This window comes from Oncorhynchus mykiss, chromosome 13, assembly GCF_057628025.1.
Source record: "Oncorhynchus mykiss isolate SJ-2025 chromosome 13, ASM5762802v1, whole genome shotgun sequence".
NCBI lineage: Eukaryota > Metazoa > Chordata > Actinopteri > Salmoniformes > Salmonidae > Oncorhynchus > Oncorhynchus mykiss.
The window spans coordinates 2,098,149-2,121,577 of record NC_143034.1 but is presented as its reverse complement, the minus strand read 5'-3'; the positions used below and the strand labels follow the sequence as shown (position 1 = coordinate 2,121,577).

Here is a 23,429-nt window from a genome sequence, read left to right as displayed (position 1 = left end):
CTAGCATGTAGCTACAACACAGACTGCTATGGAAGGTTGAGTTAAAAGCTAGGATGTAGCTACAACACAGACTGCCATGGAAGGTTGGAAGCCATGGAAGCGGTTAGAGCAGGTAGCCTCGTGGTTAGAGCAGGTAGCCTAGCGGTTAGAGCATTGGACTGGTAAACCCGAAAGGTTGAATCCCCGAGCTGACAAAGTAAAAAATCTGTCGTTCTGCCCCTGAACAGGGCAGTTAAGCCACTGTTCCTAAGCCAAAATCGTAAATAAGAATTTGTTTTTAAGTCAAATCAAATTCAAATAAAATGTATTTATAAAGCTGATATTTATAAAGCTGATGTCACAACGTGCTGTACAGAAACCCAGCCTAAAACCCCAAACAGCAAGCAATGCAGGTGTAGAAGCACGGTGGCTAGAAAAAACTACCTAGAAAGACCAAAACCTAGGAAGAAACCTAGAGAGGAACCAGGCTATGTGGAGTGGCCAGTCCTCTTCTGGCTGTGCCGGGTGGAGATTATAACAGAACATGGCCAAGATGTTCAAATGTTCATAAATGACCAGCAGGGTCAAATAATAATAATCACAGTCGTTGTCGAGGGTGTAACACGTCAGCACCTCAGGAGTAAATGTCAGTTGGATTTTCATAGCCGGATTAACTGACTTGACATAAATAAAGATTAAAAAAGTATTTATTTTTAAAACAAACGTTACAGAATGTTTGTTGTTCCTGCATCGACTGATCACATCCGATATTATTCGGTGTGAACCTCTTTCCAGTGAAATCAACAGTGTCTTTCCAACCTCCAATGACAGACGTTTGTTTCTCCTTTGGTAAAATGGCTGTCATGACGAACTCAGGGGGGGGGGATTTTCCATCTTCTTTGAAGCCACCTGTTCTTATGATGTCATCCTCACATCAGATGGCAGTGTATTAATTTGCTGCTACACAGATTACAGACACACAATCAGTCTGTTCATTTAGATGGAAAATCTAAAGGTTTTGTACTGAATAATCAGATGTGAGGTAAAAATAAAGGTTAAATAAAGGTAAAATAAAAAAATAAAAAACCTGTCTGTTAATGTAATTACAATGTCTCAGTGATGTGTAAACCTGTCTGTTAATTGATCATGTAATTACAATGTCTCGGTGATGATGCAATCTCTATTGCACTCCACACTGCCCTTTCTCACCTGGACAAAATGACCAACTATGTTGAGAATGCTGTTCATTGACTACAGCTCAGCGTTCAACACCATAGTGCCCTCAAAGCTCATCACGAAGTTAATAAGGACCCCGGGACTAAACACCTCCCTCAACAACTGGATCCTGGACTTCCTGACGGGCCGCCTCCGGTACAGTAGGGGGCGGTGTTTCCACCTCTCGGTCCGTTGCGATCCGCCTAGAAAAACTAAAAGAAGAACAACAACAACAGCCATCTCAGCCATCTCGGTAGCTTGCTCGTCAACATAGCGGAAACATTCAAGCTCTTAAAGACTCTTTCTGGTATTTTAGGCACTGTGTTTTGATCACATTTCTGTCGTTTAGCTAATTATCTCATTTAATTTCCTATTTAACTTTTTGTTGTTATTATTTAGCTGACGTGGCTGGTTAAGTTAGCATTAGCATAGTTAGCTAACTGTTAGCTATCATCCTTGACCATGAGTTCACCAAGCTACTCTCCTCCTGATGAAGAGGAGGGGGTCTGCTGGACGGAGAAAGAGGGTCTGTGGCTGAATGTTGTCGTGAAAGAGGAAGAGGAAGAAGAGGATGTCACAGTAACAAAAGTAGAGGAAGAGGAGGCTGTTACAGTAAAACAAGAAGTAGAGGGTGAGGCTGTTACAGTGAAAGAAGAGAAAGATGTTTTCAGAGTGAAAGAAGAGGAGGAAGAGGAGGATGTGACTGTGAAAGAAGAGGAGGAAGAGAAAGAGGATGATGCAGTTTTTGGAGTGAAGGAGGAGAAAGAGGAGGGGGAGATGCTTGTGACATTGAAAGATGAGGAGACAGGAGATCTGATTAACACCAGTAAGTACTGTCTTAAAAACAGGGGCATTTACTCCGCAGTTCTTGAACTGATGTGACAAATGCTATGAAAAGTACCCTGATTTTTAATTGATAAGAAATAGTCATTTTATATCCACAAAATTTGTCACATGCGCCGAATACAACAATACCATGTGTAACCGATGTGAAACGGCTAGCTTAGTTAGCGGTGCGCGCTAAATAGCGTTTCAATCGGTGACGTCACTTGCTCTGAGAGCGAGTGGGTAACGATGCTTCGTGGATGACTGTTGTTGATGTATGCAGAGAGTCCCTGGTTCGCGCCCGGGTATGGGCGAGGGGACGGTAAAAAGTCATACTGTTACACATGAAATGCTTACTTACAAGCCCTTAATTAACCAACATTGAATTTGACCTTTATTTAACTTGCAAGTCAGTTAAGAACACATTCTTATTTACAATTACGGCCTAGGAACGGTGGACTAACTGCCTTGTTCAGGGGCAGAACGACAGACTTTTCCTTGTCAGCTCAGGGATTCGATCCACCAACCGTTCGTTTACTAAGCCTAGTGGTTAGAGCGTCGGACATCTACCACCCCAATACATTACAGTTCAAGAAGAGTTAAGAAAATATTTAGCAAATAAGCTTAAGTAAAAAGTAACACAATAAAATAACAATAAAGAGGCTTTATACAGGGGGGGTAGCAGTACAGAGTCAATGTGGAGGCTATATACAGGGGGTACTGGTACAGAGTCAATGTGGAGGCTATATACAGGGGGTACCAGTACAGAGTCAATGTGGAGGCTATATACAGGGGGTACCAGTACAGAGTCAATGTGGAGGCTATATACAGGGGGTACCAGTACAGAGTCAATGTGGAGGCTATATACAGGGGGTACTGGTACAGAGTCAATGTGGAGGCTATATACAGGGGGTACCAGTACAGAGTCAATGTGGAGGCTATATACAGGGGGTACCGGTACAGAGTCAATGTTGAGGCTATATACAGGGGGTACCGAGTCAATGTGGAGGCTATATACAGGGTATTACGGTACAGAGTCAATGTGGAGGCTATATACAGGGGGTACCGGTATCGAGTCAGTGTGGAGGCTATATACAGGGGGTAACGGTACAGAGTCAATGTGGAGGCTATATACAGGGGCTACCGAGTCAATGTGGAGGCTATATACAGGGGGTACCGGTACAGAGTCAATGTGGAGGCTATATACAGGGGGTACCGAGTCAATGTGGAGGCTATATACAGGGGGTACCGGTACAGAGTCAATGTGGAGGCTATATACAGGGGGTACCGGTACAGAGTCAGTGTGGAGGCTATATACAGGGGGTACCGCTATCGAGTCAGTGTGGAGGCTATATACAGGGGGTACCGCTATCGAGTCAGTGTGGAGGCTATATACAGGGAGTACCGAGTCAATGTGGAGGCTATATACAGGGGGTACCGAGTCAATGTGGAGGCTATATACAGGGAGTACTGAGTCAATGTGGAGGCTATATACAGGGGGTACCGGTACAGAGTCAATGTGGAGGCTATATACAGGGGGTACCGGTACAGAGTCAATGTGGAGGCTATATACAGGGGGTACCGGTACAGAGTCAATGTTGAGGCTATATACAGGGGGTACCGAGTCAATGTGGAGGCTATATACAGGGTATTACGGTACAGAGTCAATATGGAGGCTATATACAGGGGGTACCGGTATCGAGTCAGTGTGGAGGCTATATACAGGGGGTAACGGTACAGAGTCAATGTGGAGGCTATATACAGGGGCTACCGAGTCAATGTGGAGGCTAAATACAGGGGGTACCGGTACAGAGTCAATGTGGAGGCTATATACAGGGGGTACCGAGTCAATGTGGAGGCTATATACAGGGGGTACCGGTACAGAGTCAATGTGGAGGCTATATACAGGGGGTACCGGTACAGAGTCAATGTTGAGGCTATATACAGGGGGTACCGAGTCAATGTGGAGGCTATATACAGGGTATTACGGTACAGAGTCAATGTGGAGGCTATATACAAGGGGTACCGGTATCGAGTCAGTGTGGAGGCTATATACAGGGGGTACCGGTACAGAGTCAATGTGGAGGCTATATACAGGGGGTACCGGTACAGAGTCAATGTGGAGGCTATATATAGGGTGTTACGGTTCAGAGTCAGTGTGGAGGCTATATACAGGGGGTACCGAGTCAAGGTGGAGGCTATATACAGGGGGTACCGAGTCAATGTGGAGGCTATATACAGGGTGTTACGGTACAGAGTCAATGTGGAGGCTATATACAGGGGGTACCGAGTCAAGGTGGAGGCTATATACAGGGGGTACCAAGTCAATGTGGAGGCTATATACAGGGGGTACCGGTACAGAGTCAATGTGGAGGCTATATACAGGGGGTACCGGTACAGAGTCAATGTGGAGGCTATATACAGGGGGTACCGGTACAGAGTCAATGTGCGGAGGCTATATACAGGGTATTACGGTACAGAGTCAATGTGGAGGCTATATACAGGGGGTACCGGTACAGAGTCAATGTGGAGGCTATATACAGGGGGTACCGGTACAGAGTCAATGTTGAGGCTATATACAGGGGGTACCGAGTCAATGTGGAGGCTATATACAGGGTATTACGGTACAGAGTCAGTGTGGAGGCTATATACAGGGGGTACCGAGTCAAGGTGGAGGCTATATACAGGGGGTACCGAGTCAAGGTGGAGGCTATATACAGGGTGTTACGGTACCGAGTCAATGTGGAGGCTATATACAGGGGGTACCGGTACAGAGTCAATGTGGAGGCTATATACAGGGGGTACCGGTACAGAGTCAGTGTGGAGGCTATATACAGGGGGTACCGCTATCGAGTCAGTGTGGAGGCTATATACAGGGGGTACCGCTATCGAGTCAGTGTGGAGGCTATATACAGGGAGTACCGAGTCAATGTGGAGGCTATATACAGGGGGTACCGAGTCAATGTGGAGGCTATATACAGGGAGTACTGAGTCAATGTGGAGGCTATATACAGGGGGTACCGGTACAGAGTCAATGTGGAGGCTATATACAGGGGGTACCGGTACAGAGTCAATGTGGAGGCTATATACAGGGGGTACCGGTACAGAGTCAATGTTGAGGCTATATACAGGGGGTACCGAGTCAATGTGGAGGCTATATACAGGGTATTACGGTACAGAGTCAATATGGAGGCTATATACAGGGGGTACCGGTATCGAGTCAGTGTGGAGGCTATATACAGGGGGTAACGGTACAGAGTCAATGTGGAGGCTATATACAGGGGCTACCGAGTCAATGTGGAGGCTAAATACAGGGGGTACCGGTACAGAGTCAATGTGGAGGCTATATACAGGGGGTACCGAGTCAATGTGGAGGCTATAAACAGGGGGTACCGGTACAGAGTCAATGTGGAGGCTATATACAGGGGGTACCGGTACAGAGTCAATGTTGAGGCTATATACAGGGGGTCCCGAGTCAATGTGGAGGCTATATACAGGGTATTACGGTACAGAGTCAATGTGGAGGCTATATACAAGGGGTACCGGTATCGAGTCAGTGTGGAGGCTATATACAGGGGGTACCGGTACAGAGTCAATGTGGAGGCTATATACAGGGGGTACCGGTACAGAGTCAATGTGGAGGCTATATATAGGGTGTTACGGTTCAGAGTCAGTGTGGAGGCTATATACAGGGGGTACCGAGTCAAGGTGGAGGCTATATACAGGGGGTACCGAGTCAATGTGGAGGCTATATACAGGGTGTTACGGTACAGAGTCAATGTGGAGGCTATATACAGGGGGTACCGAGTCAAGGTGGAGGCTATATACAGGGGGTACCAAGTCAATGTGGAGGCTATATACAGGGGGTACCGGTACAGAGTCAATGTGGAGGCTATATACAGGGGGTACCGGTACAGAGTCAATGTGGAGGCTATATACAGGGGGTACCAAGTCAATGTGGAGGCTATATACAGGGGGTACCAAGTCAATGTGGAGGCTATATACAGGGGGTACCGAGTCAATGTGGAGGCTATATACAGGGGGTACTGGTACAGAGTCAATGTGGAGGCTATATACAGGGGGTACCGGTACAGAGTCATTGTGGAGACTATATACAGGGGGCACCGGTACAGAGTCAATGTGGAGGCTATATACAGGGTATTACGGTACAGAGTCAGTGTGGAGGCTATATACAGGGGGTACAGGTTAGTTGAGGTAATTTGTACATGTAGGTAGGGGTGAAGTGACTATGCATAGATAGATAATAAACAACAATTAGCAGCAGTGTACAAAACAAATGGAGGATGGGGGGGGGTCAATGTATCAATGTAAATAGTCCGGTGGCCATTTGATTCATTGTTCAGGAGTCTTATGGGTTGGGGGTAGAAGCTGTTGAGGAGCCTTTTGGACTTGGCGCTCCAGCACAGCTCGCCGTGCGGTAGCAGAGAGAAATCAGTCTATGACTTGGGTGACTGGAGTTTCTTTCAAAAATGTTTGGCCTTCCTCTGACACCTCCTGGTATATTGTTCCATTTTACATTAAGAATGATCCCACATCTAGAAAAGGCACTGAAAACATTTGAAAAAAGGTTGTTTTATCTTGACGGTAAAACCTCAACACCAAAGTTTTTTTTTCAGCTTTGAAATAGTTCCCACTAAAGAGGACAATCACAACTCTATCAATAACCTTATAATAGAACAGCTGATTGGCTGATTGCCCGGGGCGCAGGGTAGCCTAGTGGTTAGAGCGTTGGGCTAGAAACCGAAAGGTTGCAAGTTCAAATCCCATAGCTGACAAGGTACAAATCTGTCCCTGAACAAGGCAGAACGACAGATTTGTTCCAAGGCCGTCATTGTATAATAAGAATTTGTTCTTAACTGACTTGCCTCGTGAATTAAAGGTTAAATAAATAAAACCTCTTATGTGGATGACAACCATAGGTGTTAATTTGACTCCAAAGAGGGAAGTGGCCATAATGGCCATAATGGGCTTCTTAAAGGTTACGCAGTTTTCACATTTATGAGTTAGCACAACAGAGAGTTAGCACAACAGAGAGCTTCTAACAGAGAGTCACCTTGAATTGATTCAGAACACCAAGTCAGTTCTCTCATTAACCTGGCTCTTCAATAAAGAGTCATTTTGAATTGATTCAGAACACCAAGTCAGTTCTCTCATTAACCTGGCTCTTCAATAAAGAGTCATTTTTTAATTGATTCAGAACACCAAGTCAGTTCCCTCATTAACCTGGCTCTTCAATAAAGAATCACCATGAATTGATTCAGAACACCAAGTCAGTTCTCTCATTAACCTGGCTCTTCAATAAAGAGTCATTTTGAATTGATTCAGAACACCAAGTCAGTTCTCTCATTAACCTGGCTCTTCAATAATTATGACTTAGTTTAAAATATCATCAGCTGATCCAGGAAGTAATTTTCTGAATGACATTTAAGTGATGTTGTGATACAGCACGACATGCAACAACAGCCAAAGTGCTGGAAAAACTGTGTTCACAAAGAATGTAATTCGCTACGCTGGTGAAGACAGTTGGTTGCGTGCTCCACGTTGGCCCTAATATCCCTACATTGATGTTCATCATCTGTTATTGTGTGATTGATTTACAGGAGGGTCTGATTGATTTACAGCAGGGTCTGGTTGATTTACAGTAGGGTCTGGTTGATTTACAGTAGGGTCTGGTTGATTTACAGCAGAGTCTGGTTGATTTACAGTGGGGTCTGGTTGATTTACAGTAGGGTCTAGTCTGGTTGATTTACAGTAGGGTCTGGTTGATTTACAGCAGGGTCTGGTTGATTTACAGCAGGGTCTGGTTGATTTACAGCAGGGTCTAGTCTGGTTGATTTACAGCAGAGTCTAGTCTGGTTGATTTACAGCAGAGTCTAGTCTGGTTGATTTACAGCAGGGTCTAGTCTGGTTGATTTACAGCAGGGTCTAGTCTGGTTGTACAGCAGGGTCTAGTCTGGTTGATTTACAGCAGGGTCTAGTCTGGTTGATTTACAGCAGAGTCTAGTCTGGTTGATTTACAGCAGAGTCTAGTCTGGTTGATTTACAGCAGAGTCTGGTTGATTTACATCAGGGTCTAGTCTGGTTGATTTACAGCAGGGTCTAGTCTGGTTGATTTACAGCAGGGTCTAGTCTGGTTGATTTACAGTAGGGTCTGGTTGATTCACAGCAGGGTCGGGTTGATTTACAGCGGAGTCTGGTTGATTTACAGCGGGGTCTAGTCTGGTTGATTTACAGCGGGGTCTAGTCTGGTTGATTTACAGCGGTGTCTAGTCTGGTTGATTTACAGCAGTGTCTGGTTGATTTACAGCAGGGTCTAGTCTGGTTGATTTACAGCAGGGTCTAGTCTGGTTGATTTACAGCAGGGTCTAGTCTGGTTGATTTACAGCAGTGTCTGGTTGATTTACAGCATGGTCTAGTCTGGTTGATTTACAGTAGGGTCTGGTCTGGTTGATTTACAGTAGGGTCTAGTCTGGTTGATTTGCTAAACGACTAATCTGTACCTCCGCACATTGACTCTGTACTGGTACCCCCTGTAATATAGCCTCCACATTGACTCTGTACTGGTACCCCCTGTATATAGCCTCCACATTGACTCTGTACTGGTACCCCCTGTATATAGCCTCCACATTGACTCTGTACCGGTACCCCCTGTATATAGCCTCCACATTGACTCTGTACTGGTACGCCCTGTATATAGCCTCCACATTGACTCTGTACCGGTACCCCCTGTATATAGCCTCCACATTGACTCTGTACCGATACCCCCTGTATATAGCCTCCACGTTGACTCTGTACCGATACCCCCTGTATATAGCCTCCACATTGACTCTGTACCGTAATACCCTGTATATAGCCTCCACATTGACTCTGTACTGGTACCCCCTGTATATAGCCTCCACATTGACTCTGTACCGGTACCCCCCTGTATATAGCCTCCATATTGACTCTGTACCAGTACCCCCTGTATATAGCCTCCACATTGACTCTGTACCGGTACCCCCTGTATATAGCCTCCACATTGACTCTGTACCGTAATACCCTGTATATAGCCTCCACATTGACTCTGTACCGGTACCCCCTGTATATAGCCTCCACATTGACTCTGTACCGGTACCCCCTGTATATAGCCTCCACATTGACTCTGTACCGGTACCCCCTGTATATAGCCTCCACATTGACTCTGTACCGGTACCCCCTGTATATAGCCTCCTCGTTAAATCTGTACCGGTACCCCTTGTAAATAGCCTCCACATTGACTCTGTACTGGTACCCCCTGTATGTAGCCTCCACATTGACTCTGTACCTGTACCCCCTGTATATAGCCTCCACATTGACTCTGTACCGGTACCCCCCTGTATATAGCCTCCACATTGACTCTGTACCGGTACCCCCTGTATATAGTCTCCACAATGACTCTGTACCGGTACCCCCTGTATATAGCCTCCACATTGACTCTGTACTGGTACCCCCTGTATATAGCCTCCACATTGACTCTGTACCTGTACCCCCTGTATATAGCCTCCACATTGACTCTGTACCGGTACCCCCCTGTATATAGCCTCCACATTGACTCTGTACCGGTACCCCCTGTATATAGTCTCCACAATGACTCTGTACCGGTACCCCCTGTATATAGCCTCCACATTGACTCTGTACCGGTACCCCCTGTATATAGTCTCCACAATGACTCTGTACCGGTACCCCCTGTATATAGCCTCCACATTGACTCTGTACCGGTACCCCCTGTATATAGTCTCCACATTGACTCTGTACCGGTACCCCCTGTATATAGCCTCCACATTGACTCTGTACCGGTACCCCCTGTATATAGCCTCCACATTGACTCTGTACCGGTACCCCCTGTATATAGCCTCCACATTGACTCTGTACCGGTACCCCCTGTATATAGCCTCCACATTGACTCTGTACCGGTACCCCCTGTATATAGTCTCCACAATGACTCTGTACCGGTACCCCCTGTATATGGCCTCCACATTGACTCTGTACCGGTACCCCCTGTATATAGCCTCCACATTGACTCGGTACCCCCTGTATATAGTCTCCACATTGACTCTGTACCCCCTGTATATAGCCTCCACATTGACTCTGTACCGGTACCCCCTGTATATAGCCTCCACATTGACTCTGTACCGGTACCCCCTGTATATAGCCTCCACATTGTTAGGTAATCTTATTGTGTATATTTTATTTTATATTTTAGTTAATATTTCTTAACTCATTTCTTAACGCATTGTTAGTTAAGGGCTGGTCAGTCAGCATTTCACTGTGAGGTCTACACCTGTTAGTTAAGGGCTGGTCAGTCAGCATTTCACTGTGAGGTCTACTACACCTGTTGTATTCAGCATTTCACTCTGAGGTCTACTACACCTGTTGTATTCATCATTTCACTGTGAGGTCTACTACACCTGTTGTATTCAGCATTTCACTGTGAGGTCTACTACACCTGTTGTATTCAGCATTTCACTGTGAGGTCTACTACACCTGTTGTATTCAGCATTTCACTGTGAGGTCTACAACACCTGTTGTATTCAGCAGTTCACTGTGAGGTCTACTACACCTGTTGTATTCAGCATTTCACTGTGAGGTCTACTACACCTGTTGTATTCAGCATTTCACTGTGAGGTCTACTACACCTGTTGTATTCAGCATTTCACTGTGAGGTCTACTACACCTGTTGTATTCAGCATTTCACTGTAAGGTCTACTACACCTGTTGTATTCATAATTTCACTGTGAGGTCTACTACACCTGTTGTATTCAGCATTTCACTGTGAGGTCTACTACACCTGTTGTGTTCAGCATTTCACTGTGAGGTCTACTACACCTGTTGTATTCAGCATTTCACTGTGAGGTCTACTACACCTGTTGTATTCAGCATTTCACTGTGAGGTCTACTACACCTGTTGTATTCAGCATTTCACTGTGAGGTCTACTACACCTGTTGTATTCATCATTTCACTGTGAGGTCTACTACACCTGTTGTATTCATCATTTCACTGTGAGGTCTACTACACCTGTTGTATTCAGCATTTCACTGTGAGGTCTACTACACCTTTTGTATTCATCATGTGACAAATAACATTTGATTTGATTTACAGCAGTGTCTAGTCTGGTTGATTTACAGCGGGGTCTAGTCTGGTTGATTTACAGCAGTGTCTAGTCTGGTTGATTTACAGCAGGTCTAGTCTGGTTGATTTACAGCAGGTCTAGTCTGGTTGATTTACAGCAGGTCTGGTCTGGTTGATTTACAGCAGGTCTAGTCTGGTTGATTTACAGCAGGGTCTAGTCTGGTTGATTTACAGCAGGTCTAGTCTGGTTGATTTACAGCAGTGTCTAGTCTGGTTGATTTACAGCAGGTCTAGTCTGGTTGATTTACAGCAGGTCTAGTCTGGTTGATTTACAGCAGGTCTAGTCTGGTTGATTTACAGCAGGTCTAGTCTGGTTGATTTACAGCAGGTCTAGTCTGGTTGATTTACAGCAGGGTCTGGTTGATTTACAGTAGGGTCTGGTTGATTTACAGCAGGTCTAGTCTGGTTGATTTACAGCAGGTCTAGTCTGATTTGATTTACAGCAGGGTCTGGTTGATTTACAGTAGGGTCTGGTTGATTTACAGCAGGGTCTAGTCTGGTTGATTTACAGCAGGGTCTAGTCTGGTTGATTTACAGCAGGGTCTAGTCTGGTTGATTTACAGTAGGGTCTGGTTGATTTACAGCAGGTCTAGTCTGGTTGATTTACATCAGGGTCTAGTCTGGTTGATTTACAGTAGGGTCTGGTTGATTTACAGCAGGTCTAGTCTGGTTGATTTACATCAGGGTCTAGTCTGGTTGATTTACAGCAGGGTCTAGTCTGGTTGATTTACAGTAGGGTCTGGTTGATTTACAGCAGGGTCTAGTTGATTTACAGCAGGGTCTAGTCTGGTTGATTTACAGCAGGTCTAGTCTGGTTGATTTACAGCAGGGTCTGGTTGATTTACAGTAGGGTCTGGTTGATTTACAGCAGGTCTAGTTAGATTTAACTGAGAAAGCATCAAGGTAATGTGTTTTCAAATGTTTCTGTGTCAGTTTGGACACACAGATACTTGGCTCATAATGTGTAGAGAACTGTTCCTTGATGGATAGGCTATTGTACAACACACAGAGCTATTTTCCTTTATTCAGGACATTTAGAATGACAACACATTACAGAGTAGCCTAGTGAGATTATTCACAAAATGATCTGGTGATCAGGTTATAAAATGTCATGACAAAGACATTTTAGTTTCCATGTTTCACCTGAAATATTAAATGATTTATAGTCCTCGGTCTGTTGTAAGGGTCCTACAGTAGGTCGGTGTTGTAAGTTATGGGTTCTACAGTAGGTCTGTGTTGTAAGTTATGGGTTCTACAGTAGGTCTATGTTGTAAGTTAGGGGTCCTACAGTAGGTCTATGTTGTAAGTTATGGGTCCTACAGTAGGTCTATGTTGTATGTTATGGGTCCTACAGTAGGTCTGTGTTATTGTTTGGTGAAGTTATGGGTCCTACAGTAGGTCTATGTTGTAAGTTATGGTTCCTACAGTAGGTCTATGTTGTAAGTTATGGGTCCTACAGTAGGTCTATGTTGTATGTTATGGGTCCTACAGTAGGTCTGTGTTATTGTTTGGTGAATTTATGGGTCCTACAGTAGGTCTATGTTGTCATCTGAGACCATTCAACAGTCTAGATTTACCAGGTTATTACTGCTAAACAATAAACCGTTTTTGTTGTTTTGATTATTTCTTACATTCTCTAAGATACTATTTGGTTGTGATAATTGCAAAATATGTATTTTGGATGCAGCAGTTGTTAGCTTAAATGCTAATGCTAGGCTGGAAGCATAGCTGTTAGCTAGAATGCTAAAGCTTATTGACATAGACTTGTAGCAAAGCTGTTAGCTAGAATGCTAATGCTAGGCTGGTGGCAAAGCTGTTAGCTGAAATGCTAACGCTTATTGACATAGACTGGTAGCAAAGCTGTTAGCTAGAATGCTAATGCTAGGCTGGTAGCAAAGCTGTTAGATTGAATGCTAGCGCTTATTGACATAGACTGGTTGCAAAGCTAGTCAAAGAGCTTTTTACTGGTTGAAATTAAAGTTGTTGTTTTTTAAGTATAAAGCAGTTGATTTGAAACAATGGCACAAACGAGCCTTTACAATTATAATCCAAAAGTAGTGTGAAATTCACTCACAAGCAACCTGTAAATGGAGGCTATTTTTGCTGTCAGTCTATGAGAACTCCCCTGGGTTTTCCCCCACGGTGGTGAATTAGTACCTAGGGTTTTTACAGCTGTATTAACTAGAATCATCCACTACACTACTGTGAGAAAGAAATCAAGACAATATGGCTGTTTTTGCTCACTTGAATGTCCTTAAGACAGTTTTCAAGTAAGTTTGTAAAAGCATTTTTAAACATTTCATTACAGACTTAAATTGTTATAAAACATCACGGGCAATCACCTTTTACCTCAAATAAACAGTGGATTACCGCTGTTGTGGGCCTTTAACCATCTGTCTGACTTTGTTGTTCACACAGGAGAGAGACGGGACTATAGTGGATCCTCTGGGGATCCTCAACAACCTCATGATGCTGACGAGGCAGAGCAGAGTCTCTCCGCATCGGAACAACCCAAGAAACACCAGCGGAGAATCACAGGAAAGACACCTCACTGCTGCGCTGACTGTGGGAAGAGTTACTCAAGATCAGATTCACTAAAACTACACCAGAGAATTCACACAGATGATAAATCTCACTGCTGCTCTGACTGTGGGAAGAGACTTACCTCTTCGGCAGACCTTATAAGACACCAGAGAATCCATACAGGAGAGAAACCGTATAGCTGTGATCAGTGTGGGAAGAGTTTTAATGTTCCAAGCAGCCTGAAAACACACCAGAGAATTCACACAGGAGAGAAACCTTATAACTGCTCTCAATGTGGGAAGAGTTTTTCTTCGTCAAGCCGCCTGACTACACACCAGAGAATACACACAGGAGAGAATCCTTATATCTGTGATCAATGTGGGATGAATTTTACTACATCTAGCCAGCTGACTTTACACCAGAGAACACACACAGGAGATAAGCCTTATAGCTGTAATCAATGTGGGAAGAGTTTTGCTCACTCACGCAGCATGACAGCACACCTGAGAATACACACTGGAGAGAAACCTCACTGTTGCTCTGACTGTGGGAAGGGATTCCACTCTTCAGCAGACCTTAAAATACATCAGAGAATCCATACAGGAGAGAAACCTTATAGCTGCTCTGACTGTGGGAAGAGCTTTTCAAAATCATCTACATTACAATCACACCAGAGAATTCACACCGGAGAGAAACCTTATAGCTGCTCTGACTGTGGGAAGACCTTTTCAAAATCATCTACATTACAATCACACCAGAGAATTCACACTGGAGAGAAACCTTATAGCTGTTTTCAATGTGGGAAGAGTTTTACTGAATCTAGACGGCTAACTACACACCAGAGAACACACACCGGAGTGAAACCTTACCACTGCTCTGACTGTGGAAAGAGATTTGTTTCGTCAGGACATTTAAAATCACACCAGAGAACACACACAGGAGAGAAGCCTTATAGCTGTGATCAATGTGGGAAGAGCTTTACTCACTCAAGCAGCCTGACTATACACCAGAGAAAACACACAGGAGAGAAACCTTATAGCTGTGATCAATGTGTGAAGAGTTTTGTTACATCTAGCCAGCTGACTATACATCAGAGAACACACACAGGAGAGAAATCTCATAGCTGTGATCAATGTGGGAAGTGTTTTGTTACATCTAGCCGTTTGACAATACACCAGAGAACACACACAGGAGAGAAACCTTACAGCTGTGATCAATGTGGGAAGAGTTTTGTTACATCTAGCAGTCTGACTATACACCAGAGAACACACACAGGAGAGAAACCTTACAGATGTGCTCAATGTGGGAAGTGTTTTACTACATCGAGCCATCTGACTATACACCAGAGAACACACACAGGACAGAATCCTTATAGTTGAAATCAATCTGGGAAGAATTTTGCTCAGCCAAACTAGCTGATATCACACCAGAGAACACGCACAGGAAATAAATATTGTAGCTGTGATCAATGTGACAAGAGATACTCTGGTAAAAAGATATCTGATTAAACATCAGAAAATACATGAAGGAGTTGTTTCACGATATCATTTAATTAATGTCACAACGTAGAACGTTGTAGAAGGGGTATTTTAATTATGTCATAATGTAGAATGTTGTAGTAGGAGTATTTTAAGGATGTCATAATGTAGAATGTTGTAGAAGGCGTATTTTAATTGTCATAATGTAGAATGTTGTAGATGGGGTATTTTAATGATGTCATAATGTAGAATGTTGTAGAATGTGTATTTTAATGATGTCATAATGTAGAATGTTGTAGTAGGAGTATTTTAGTTAATCATGTCACAATGTAAAATATATATTGAGTGAGAGATCCTTCCTTCCGGGTCTTTGTCCACTACTTAGTACACAAAACCTACAGACAAGAACAGTATCCTACACGCTTCAATTGCGCATCCCATATTTCTGAGGGATTTCCGTTCACACAATTTCTGAGACTGAAGCTCTTGTGTGTCGTAGTAAAACAGAGGCTGAAAATGAAGAGGAAGTTTGAGGCTCATCGCCCCCTCCCCTAACGAATGGCTTGATGATGTTCTCAGTAGAAATGTAGAAGGAGTTTGAGGCTCATCGCCCCCTCCCCTAACGAATGGCTTGATGATGTTCTCAGTAGAAATGTAGAAGGAGTTTGAGGCTCATCGCCCCCTCCCCTAACGAATGGCTTGATGATGTTCTCAGTAGAAATCTAGAAGGAGTTTGAGGCTCATCCCCCCCCCTAAAGAATGGCTTGATGATGCTCTCAGTAGAAATGTAGGAGTTTGAGGCTCATCCTCATCTTGAAGAGACGTCGCTCTAGTCTTGATGAGACGTTGCTCTAGTCTTGATGCCATGTCCTCCCTCTAGTCTTGATGTCCTCCCTCTAGTCTTGATGAGACGTTGCTCTAGTCTTGATGCCATGTCCTCCCTCTAGTCTTGATGTCCTCCCTCTAGTCTTGATGCCATGTCATCCCTCTAGTCTCGATGTGACGTCCTCCCTCTAATGTTAGTTGACAGATAAGAACACGAGACTTTAAGGAGAAATTACCCAACATCCCCTATTGCATGTCATTTCTCAGAGGCCCTGTCTCCTCCATGTCCTTCTGCTCTATACAGTAGATAAACCTTCAGGTAGGGGTGGTTCTCAGAGGCCCTGTCTCCTCCATGTCCTGTTCTATACAGTAGATAAACCTTCAGTTAGGGGTGGTTCTCAGAGGCCCGTCTCCTCCATGTCCTTCTGTTCAGCAGATAAACCTTCGCGTAGGGTTGGTCATCTTGAACTTAGTCTTCTCCACCCAGAATGCAGGTGGATGTTCTATTTAAAAACTCTCCACCCATCAGGCGTGAATGAAGAATTGTTATTTGAGTGTTTTCTGTAAGTGGTATATTGCCTGTTATTGGTGTTCCATACCTCCCTCTAGTGGTGCCTCTAGCTCCCTACTCTTACCATCCTGTTTTATTTATTCTGAGGAAACGTTCCCATGAATAAGCAATAAATGTTTCTCTGTCCGCTTTTCCATACCTCCCTCTAGTGGTGCCTCTAGCTCCCTACTCTTACCATCCTGTTGTATTTATTCTGAGGAAACGTTCCCATGTATAAGCAATACATGTTTCTCTGTCTGCTTTTCCATACCTCCCTCTAGTGGTGCCTCTAGCTCCCTACTCTTACCATCCTGTTGTATTTATTCTGAGGAAACGTTCCCATGTATAAGCAATACATGTTTCTCTGTCTGCTTTTCCATACCTCCCTCTAGTGGTGCCTCTAGCTCCCTACTCTTACCATCCTGTTGTATTTATTCTGAGGAAACGTTCCCATGTATAAGCAATACATGTTTCTCTGTCTGCTTTTCCATACCTCCCTCTAGTGGTGCCTCTAGCTCCCTACTCTTACCATCCTGTTGTATTTATTCTGAGGAAACGTTCCCATGTATAAGCAATACATGTTTCTCTGTCTGCTTTTCCATACCTCCCTCTAGTGGTGCCTCTAGCTCCCTACTCCTACCATCCTGTTGTATTTATTCTGAGGAAACGTTCCCATGTATAAGCAATACATGTTTCTCTGTCTGCTTTTCCATACCTCCCTCTAGTGGTGCCTCTAGCTCCCTACTCTTACCATCCTGTTGTATTTATTCTGAGGAAACGTTCCCATGTAAAAGCAATACATGTTTCTCTGTCTGCTTTTCCATACCTCCCTCTAGTGGTGCCTCTAGCTCCCTACTCCTACCGTCCTGTTGTATTTATTCTGAGGAAACGTTCCCATGTAAAAGCAATAAATGTTTCTCTGTCTGCTTTTCCATACCTCCCTCTAGTGGTGCCTCTAGCTCCCTACTCCTACCATCCTGTTGTATTTATTCTGAGGAAACGTTCCCATGTATAAGCAATACATGTTTCTCTGTCTGCTTTTCCATACCTCCCTCTAGTGGTGCCTCTAGCTCCCTACTCCTACCATCCTGTTGTATTTATTCTGAGGAAACGTTCCCATGAATAAGCAATAAATGTTTCTCTGTCTGCTTTTCCATACCTCCCTCTAGTGGTGCCTCTAGCTCCCTACTCCTACCATCCTGTTTTATTTATTCTGAGGAAACGTTCCCATGAATAAGCAATAAATGTTTCTCTGTCCGCTTTTCCATACCTCCCTCTAGTGGTGCCTCTAGCTCCCTACTCCTACCATCCTGTTTTATTTATTCTGAGGAAACGTTCCCATGTAAAAGCAATAAATGTTTCTCTGTCTGCTTTTCCATACCTCCCTCTAGTGGTGCCTCTAGCTCCCTACTCTTACCATCCTGTTGTATTTATTCTGAGGAAACGTTCCCATGTAAAAGCAATAAATGTTTCTCTGTCTGCTTTTCCATACCTCCCTCTAGTGGTGCCTCTAGCTCCCTACTCCTACCGTCCTGTTGTATTTATTCTGAGGAAACGTTCCCATGTAAAAGCAATAAATGTTTCTCTGTCTGCTTTTCCATACCTCCCTCTAGTGGTGCCTCTAGCTCCCTACTCCTACCATCCTGTTGTATTTATTCTGAGGAAACGTTCCCATGAATAAGCAATAAATGTTTCTCTGTCTGCTTTTCCATACCTCCCTCTAGTGGTGCCTCTAGCTCCCTACTCCTACCATCCTGTTTTATTTATTCTGAGGAAACGTTCCCATGAATAAGCAATACATGTTTCTCTGTCCGCTTTTCCATACCTCCCTCTAGTGGTGCCTCTAGCTCCCTACTCCTACCGTCCTGTTGTATTTATTTTCTTTATTTGGTATATAATGTAGAGCATGCATTCTGTTGTACTAGGTACTGATTTATAGATGTTCTGATGCGTTTTCTTGGCACCGTCATGTGACATGTAATTATCACTGAAATTAGAAGCCTGGGTTCTATTCACACTGACGATGGCCTGAGATCATGTGACATGTAATTATCACTGAAATTAGAAGCCTGGGTTCTATTCACACTGACGATGGCCTGAGATCATGTGACATGTAATTATCATTTAAATAGAAGCCTGGGTTCTATTCACACTGATGATGGCATGAGATCATGTGACATGTAATTATCACTGAAATTAGAAGCCTGGGTTCTATTCACACTGACGATGGCCTGAGATCATGTGACATGTAATTATCACTGAAATAGAAGCCTGGTGCCCATTCACTCTGACGATGGCCTGAGATCATGTGACATGTAATTATCACTGAAATAGAAGCCTGGTGCCTATTCACACTGACGATGGCCTGAGATCATGTGACATGTAATTATCATTTAAATAGAAGCCTGGGTTCTATTCACACTGACGATGGCCTGAGCTCATGTGACATGTAATTATCACTGAAATTAGAAGCCTGGGTTCTATTCACACTGACGATGGCCTGAGATCATGTGACATGTAATTATCATTTAAATAGAAGCCTGGGGCCTATTCACACTGACGATGGCCTGAGATCATGTGACATGTAATTATCACTGAAATTAGAAGCCTGGGTTCTATTCACACTGACGATGGCCTGAGATCATGTGACATGTAATTATCATTGAAATAGAAGCCTGGTGCCCATTCACACTGACGATGGCCTGAGATCATGTGACATGTAATTATCACTGAAATAGAAGCCTGGTGCCCATTCACACTGACGATGGCCTGAGATCGTGTGACATGTAATTATCACTGAAATTAGAAGCCTGGGTTCTATTCACACTGACGATGGCCTGAGATCATGTGACATGTAATTATCACTGAAATTAGAAGCCTGGGTTCTATTCACACTGACGATGGCCTGAGATCATGTGACATGTAATTATCACTGAAATTAGAAGCCTGGGTTCTATTCACACTGACGATGGCCTGAGATCATGTGACATGTAATTATCATTGAAATAGAAGCCTGGTGCCCATTCACACTGACGATGGCCTGAGATCATGTGACATGTAATTATCACTGAAATAGAAGCCTGGTGCCCATTCACACTGACGATGGCCTGAGCTCATGTGACATGTAATTATCACTGAAATAGAAGCCTGGTGCCTATTCACACTGACGATGGCCTGAGATCGTGTGACATGTTATTATCATTTAAATAGAAGCCTGGTGCCTATTCACACTGACGATGGCCTGAGATCATGTGACGTAATTATCATTTAAATAGAAGCCTGGTGCCTATTCACACTGACGATGGCCTGAGATCATGTGACATGTAATTATCACTGAAATTAGAAGCCTGGGTTCTATTCACACTGACGATGGCCTGAGATCATGTGACATGTAATTATCACTGAAATTAGAAGCCTGGGTTCTATTCACACTGACGATGGCCTGAGATCATGTGACATGTAATTATCATTGAAATAGAAGCCTGGTGCCCATTCACACTGACGATGGCCTGAGATCATGTGACATGTAATTATCGCTGAAATAGAAGCCTGGTGCCCATTCACACTGACGATGGCCTGAGCTCATGTGACATGTAATTATCACTGAAATAGAAGCCTGGTGCCTATTCACACTGACGATGGCCTGAGATCATGTGACATGTAATTATCACTGAAATTAGAAGCCTGGGTTCTATTCACACTGACGATGGCCTGAGATCATGTGACGTAATTATCATTTAATTAGAAGCTTGGGTTCTATTCACACTGACGATGGCCTGAGATCATGTGACGTAATTATCATTTAAATAGAAGCTTGGGTTCTATTCACACTGACGATGGCCTGAGATCATGTGACATGTAATTATCATTTAAATAGAAGCCTGGTGCCCATTCACACTGACGATGGCCTGAGATCATGTGACATGTAATTATCACTGAAATAGAAGCCTGGTGCCCATTCACACTGACGATGGCCTGAGATCATGTGACATGTAATTATCATTTAAATAGAAGCCTGGGTTCTATTCACACTGATGATGGCATGAGATCATGTGACATGTAATTATCACTGAAATTAGAAGCCTGGGTTCTATTCACACTGACGATGGCCTGAGATCATGTGACATGTAATTATCACTGAAATAGAAGCCTGGTGCCCATTCACACTGACGATGGCCTGAGATCATGTGACATGTAATTATCACTGAAATTAGAAGCCTGGGTTCTATTCACACTGACGATGGCCTGAGATCATGTGACATGTAATTATCACTGAAATTAGAAGCCTGGGTTCTATTCACACTGACGATGGCCTGAGATCATGTGACATGTAATTATCATTGAAATAGAAGCCTGGGTTCTATTCACACTGACGATGGCCTGAGATCATGTGACATGTAATTATCACTGAAATTAGAAGCCTGGTGCCCATTCACACTGACGATGGCCTGAGGACCAAACTGTTCTTTTGTTTTCACCTTTTATTTAGGCACTTTCTTGTATTATTATATATTCTTTGGGCAGTTTCAATAAACATCTCTGGTGCAAAGTCAGATGGCTAGATCTTTATTTGACCGTTTAGGATCTTTGTTGTGACAGGGTCTCTATCTCTTCCAACAATGTTAAAGTCAGATGGCTAGATCTTTATTAGACCGTTTAGGATCTTTGTTGTGACAGGGTCTCTATCTCTTCCAACAATGTTAAAGTCAGATGGCTAGATCTTTATTTGACCGTTTAGGATCTTTGTTGTGACAGGGTCTCTATCTCTTCCGACAATGTTAAAGTCAGATGGCTAGATCTTTATTTGACCGTTTAGGATCTTTGTTGTGACAGGGTCTCTATCTCTTCCGACAATGTCGAATTAAAGAGTTACTATTGATGTGATTTAAGAAAAAGTGTTGCGTTCCACTGACCGCGTTGGTGACCCACTTGAAACAAAAATGCAACACTTCAAAATGTAGCGATCTGTTTTCTACGAGTTGTCCTCTAACCAGGGATGTACACATTATGCCCAGATTCCGTGTGGTTTTTGAGCTGTTAGTTTTAACAGGACGTGTTAGTTTTAACAGGACGTGTTAGTTTTAACAGGACGTGCAACCTCATCTCTCTCCTCTCGGCACGATTGATTTCAACACGACATCGATGTGAGTGATGACAAATAAATGTTGCGTTCCTTTATTTTAGCGACCCGTATCAGTGAGTTATGGCCTCGTGTCAAAACAACAGCTTTTTTGGTGCTTGGGCAGTTAATAACATATACAAGCAATATGGATCCTATTGTGTTTGTGTAGATAGCACATTTTATATTTAGGATTTCAATATATCACAAACTGTTTCTGCATATTGGTTATTGATTTGGACACGTTAAAACTGTTTTGACGTTGGGGCTATCCCATCTAGCAACATGTCATTGGACAGAAGACTTTGCCCGGCGTCCAAAATACGTCCGATTTTGGTTAAAAATACTTATTTTTCAGGTTGTTTCAACGACTTGAAAACAACTTGATTTAAATGTACGGTCTATGAACAATTTGGTTAACAATCCTACATCACTCCAGTATTTCTTGACAACACTCATGTGCTAATTGTCTTTATTCCACAACTGAAGAAGCATGACTCAAATCACCTCATATTTCAAACATTCAGCCTGACAAAATATACATGTTTTATTATTCCATGCCTCACCATTAAGTGAAGTATTGCCAATACATATTAACAAAGGGGTGTACATTTGGTTTTGATATTTCATATTTACAATTCATGTAACATTTAGTAATAATTATTGTTTATGAAACAAACAGACTTTTGTTGTTGTTCAACTGTATTGTTTACAAATATGGGGGGGGGGGGGGGGGGGGGTATAATAAACTGGTATTATAAATACAGAGTTCTGGTCAGTATCAGAATGGGGGGGGGGGGGGTGTATAATAAACTGGTATTATAAATACAGAGTTCTGGTCAGTATCAGAATGGGGGGTGGTATAATAAACTGGTATTATAAATACATAGTTCTGGTCAGTATCAGAATGGGGGGTGGTATAATAAACTGGTATTATAAATACAGAGTTCTGGTCAGTATCAGAATGGGGGGGGGGGGGGTATAATAAACTGGTATTATAAATACAGAGTTCTGGTCAGTATCAGAATGGGGGGGGGGGGGGGGTATAATAAACTGGTATTATAAATACAGAGTTCTGGTCAGTATCAGAATGGGGGGGGGGGGGGTATAATAAACTGGTATTATAAATACAGAGTTCTGGTCAGTATCAGAATGGGGGGGGAGGGGGTATAATAAACTGGTATTATAAATACAGAGTTCTGGTCAGTATCAGAATGGGGGGGGGGGGGTATAATAAACTGGTATTATAAATACAGAGTTCTGGTCAGTATCAGAATGGGGGGGGGGGGGGTATAATAAACTGGTATTATAAATACAGAGTTCTGGTCAGTATCAGAATGGGGGGGGGGGGGGTATAATAAACTGGTATTATAAATACAGAGTTCTGGTCAGTATCAGAATGGGGGGGGGGGGGGGGGGTGTATAATAAACTGGTATTATAAATACAGAGTTCTGGTCAGTATCAGAATGGGGGGGGGGGGGTATAATAAACTGGTATTATAAATACAGAGTTCTGGTCAGTATCAGAATGGGGGGGGGGGGGGGGGTATAATAAACTGGTATTATAAATACAGAGTTCTGGTCAGTATCAGAATGGGGGGGGGGGTATAATAAACTGGTATTATAAATACAGAGTTCTGGTCAGTATCAGAATGGGGGGGGGGGGGGGGTATAATAAACTGGTATTATAAATACAGAGTTCTGGTCAGTATCAGAATGGGGGGGGGGGGTATAATAAACTGGTAT

At 43.4% G+C, this 23,429-nt stretch overlaps 1 protein-coding gene across 1 annotated transcript; it reads left to right on the top strand.

The window, feature by feature from the left end:
- The first annotated feature begins 1,202 nt into the window (after positions 1-1,202).
- Positions 1,203-21,117, top strand: LOC110516478 (uncharacterized). Its single transcript, XM_090194671.1, has 3 exons — positions 1,203-2,020; positions 13,607-18,529; positions 19,811-21,117. Exons 1-2 carry the CDS (start codon positions 1,657-1,659, stop codon positions 15,088-15,090), a joined length of 1,848 nt encoding a protein of 615 aa, XP_090050797.1. The 5' UTR covers positions 1,203-1,656; the 3' UTR covers positions 15,091-18,529; positions 19,811-21,117.
- Positions 21,118-23,429: the final 2,312 nt, after the last annotated feature.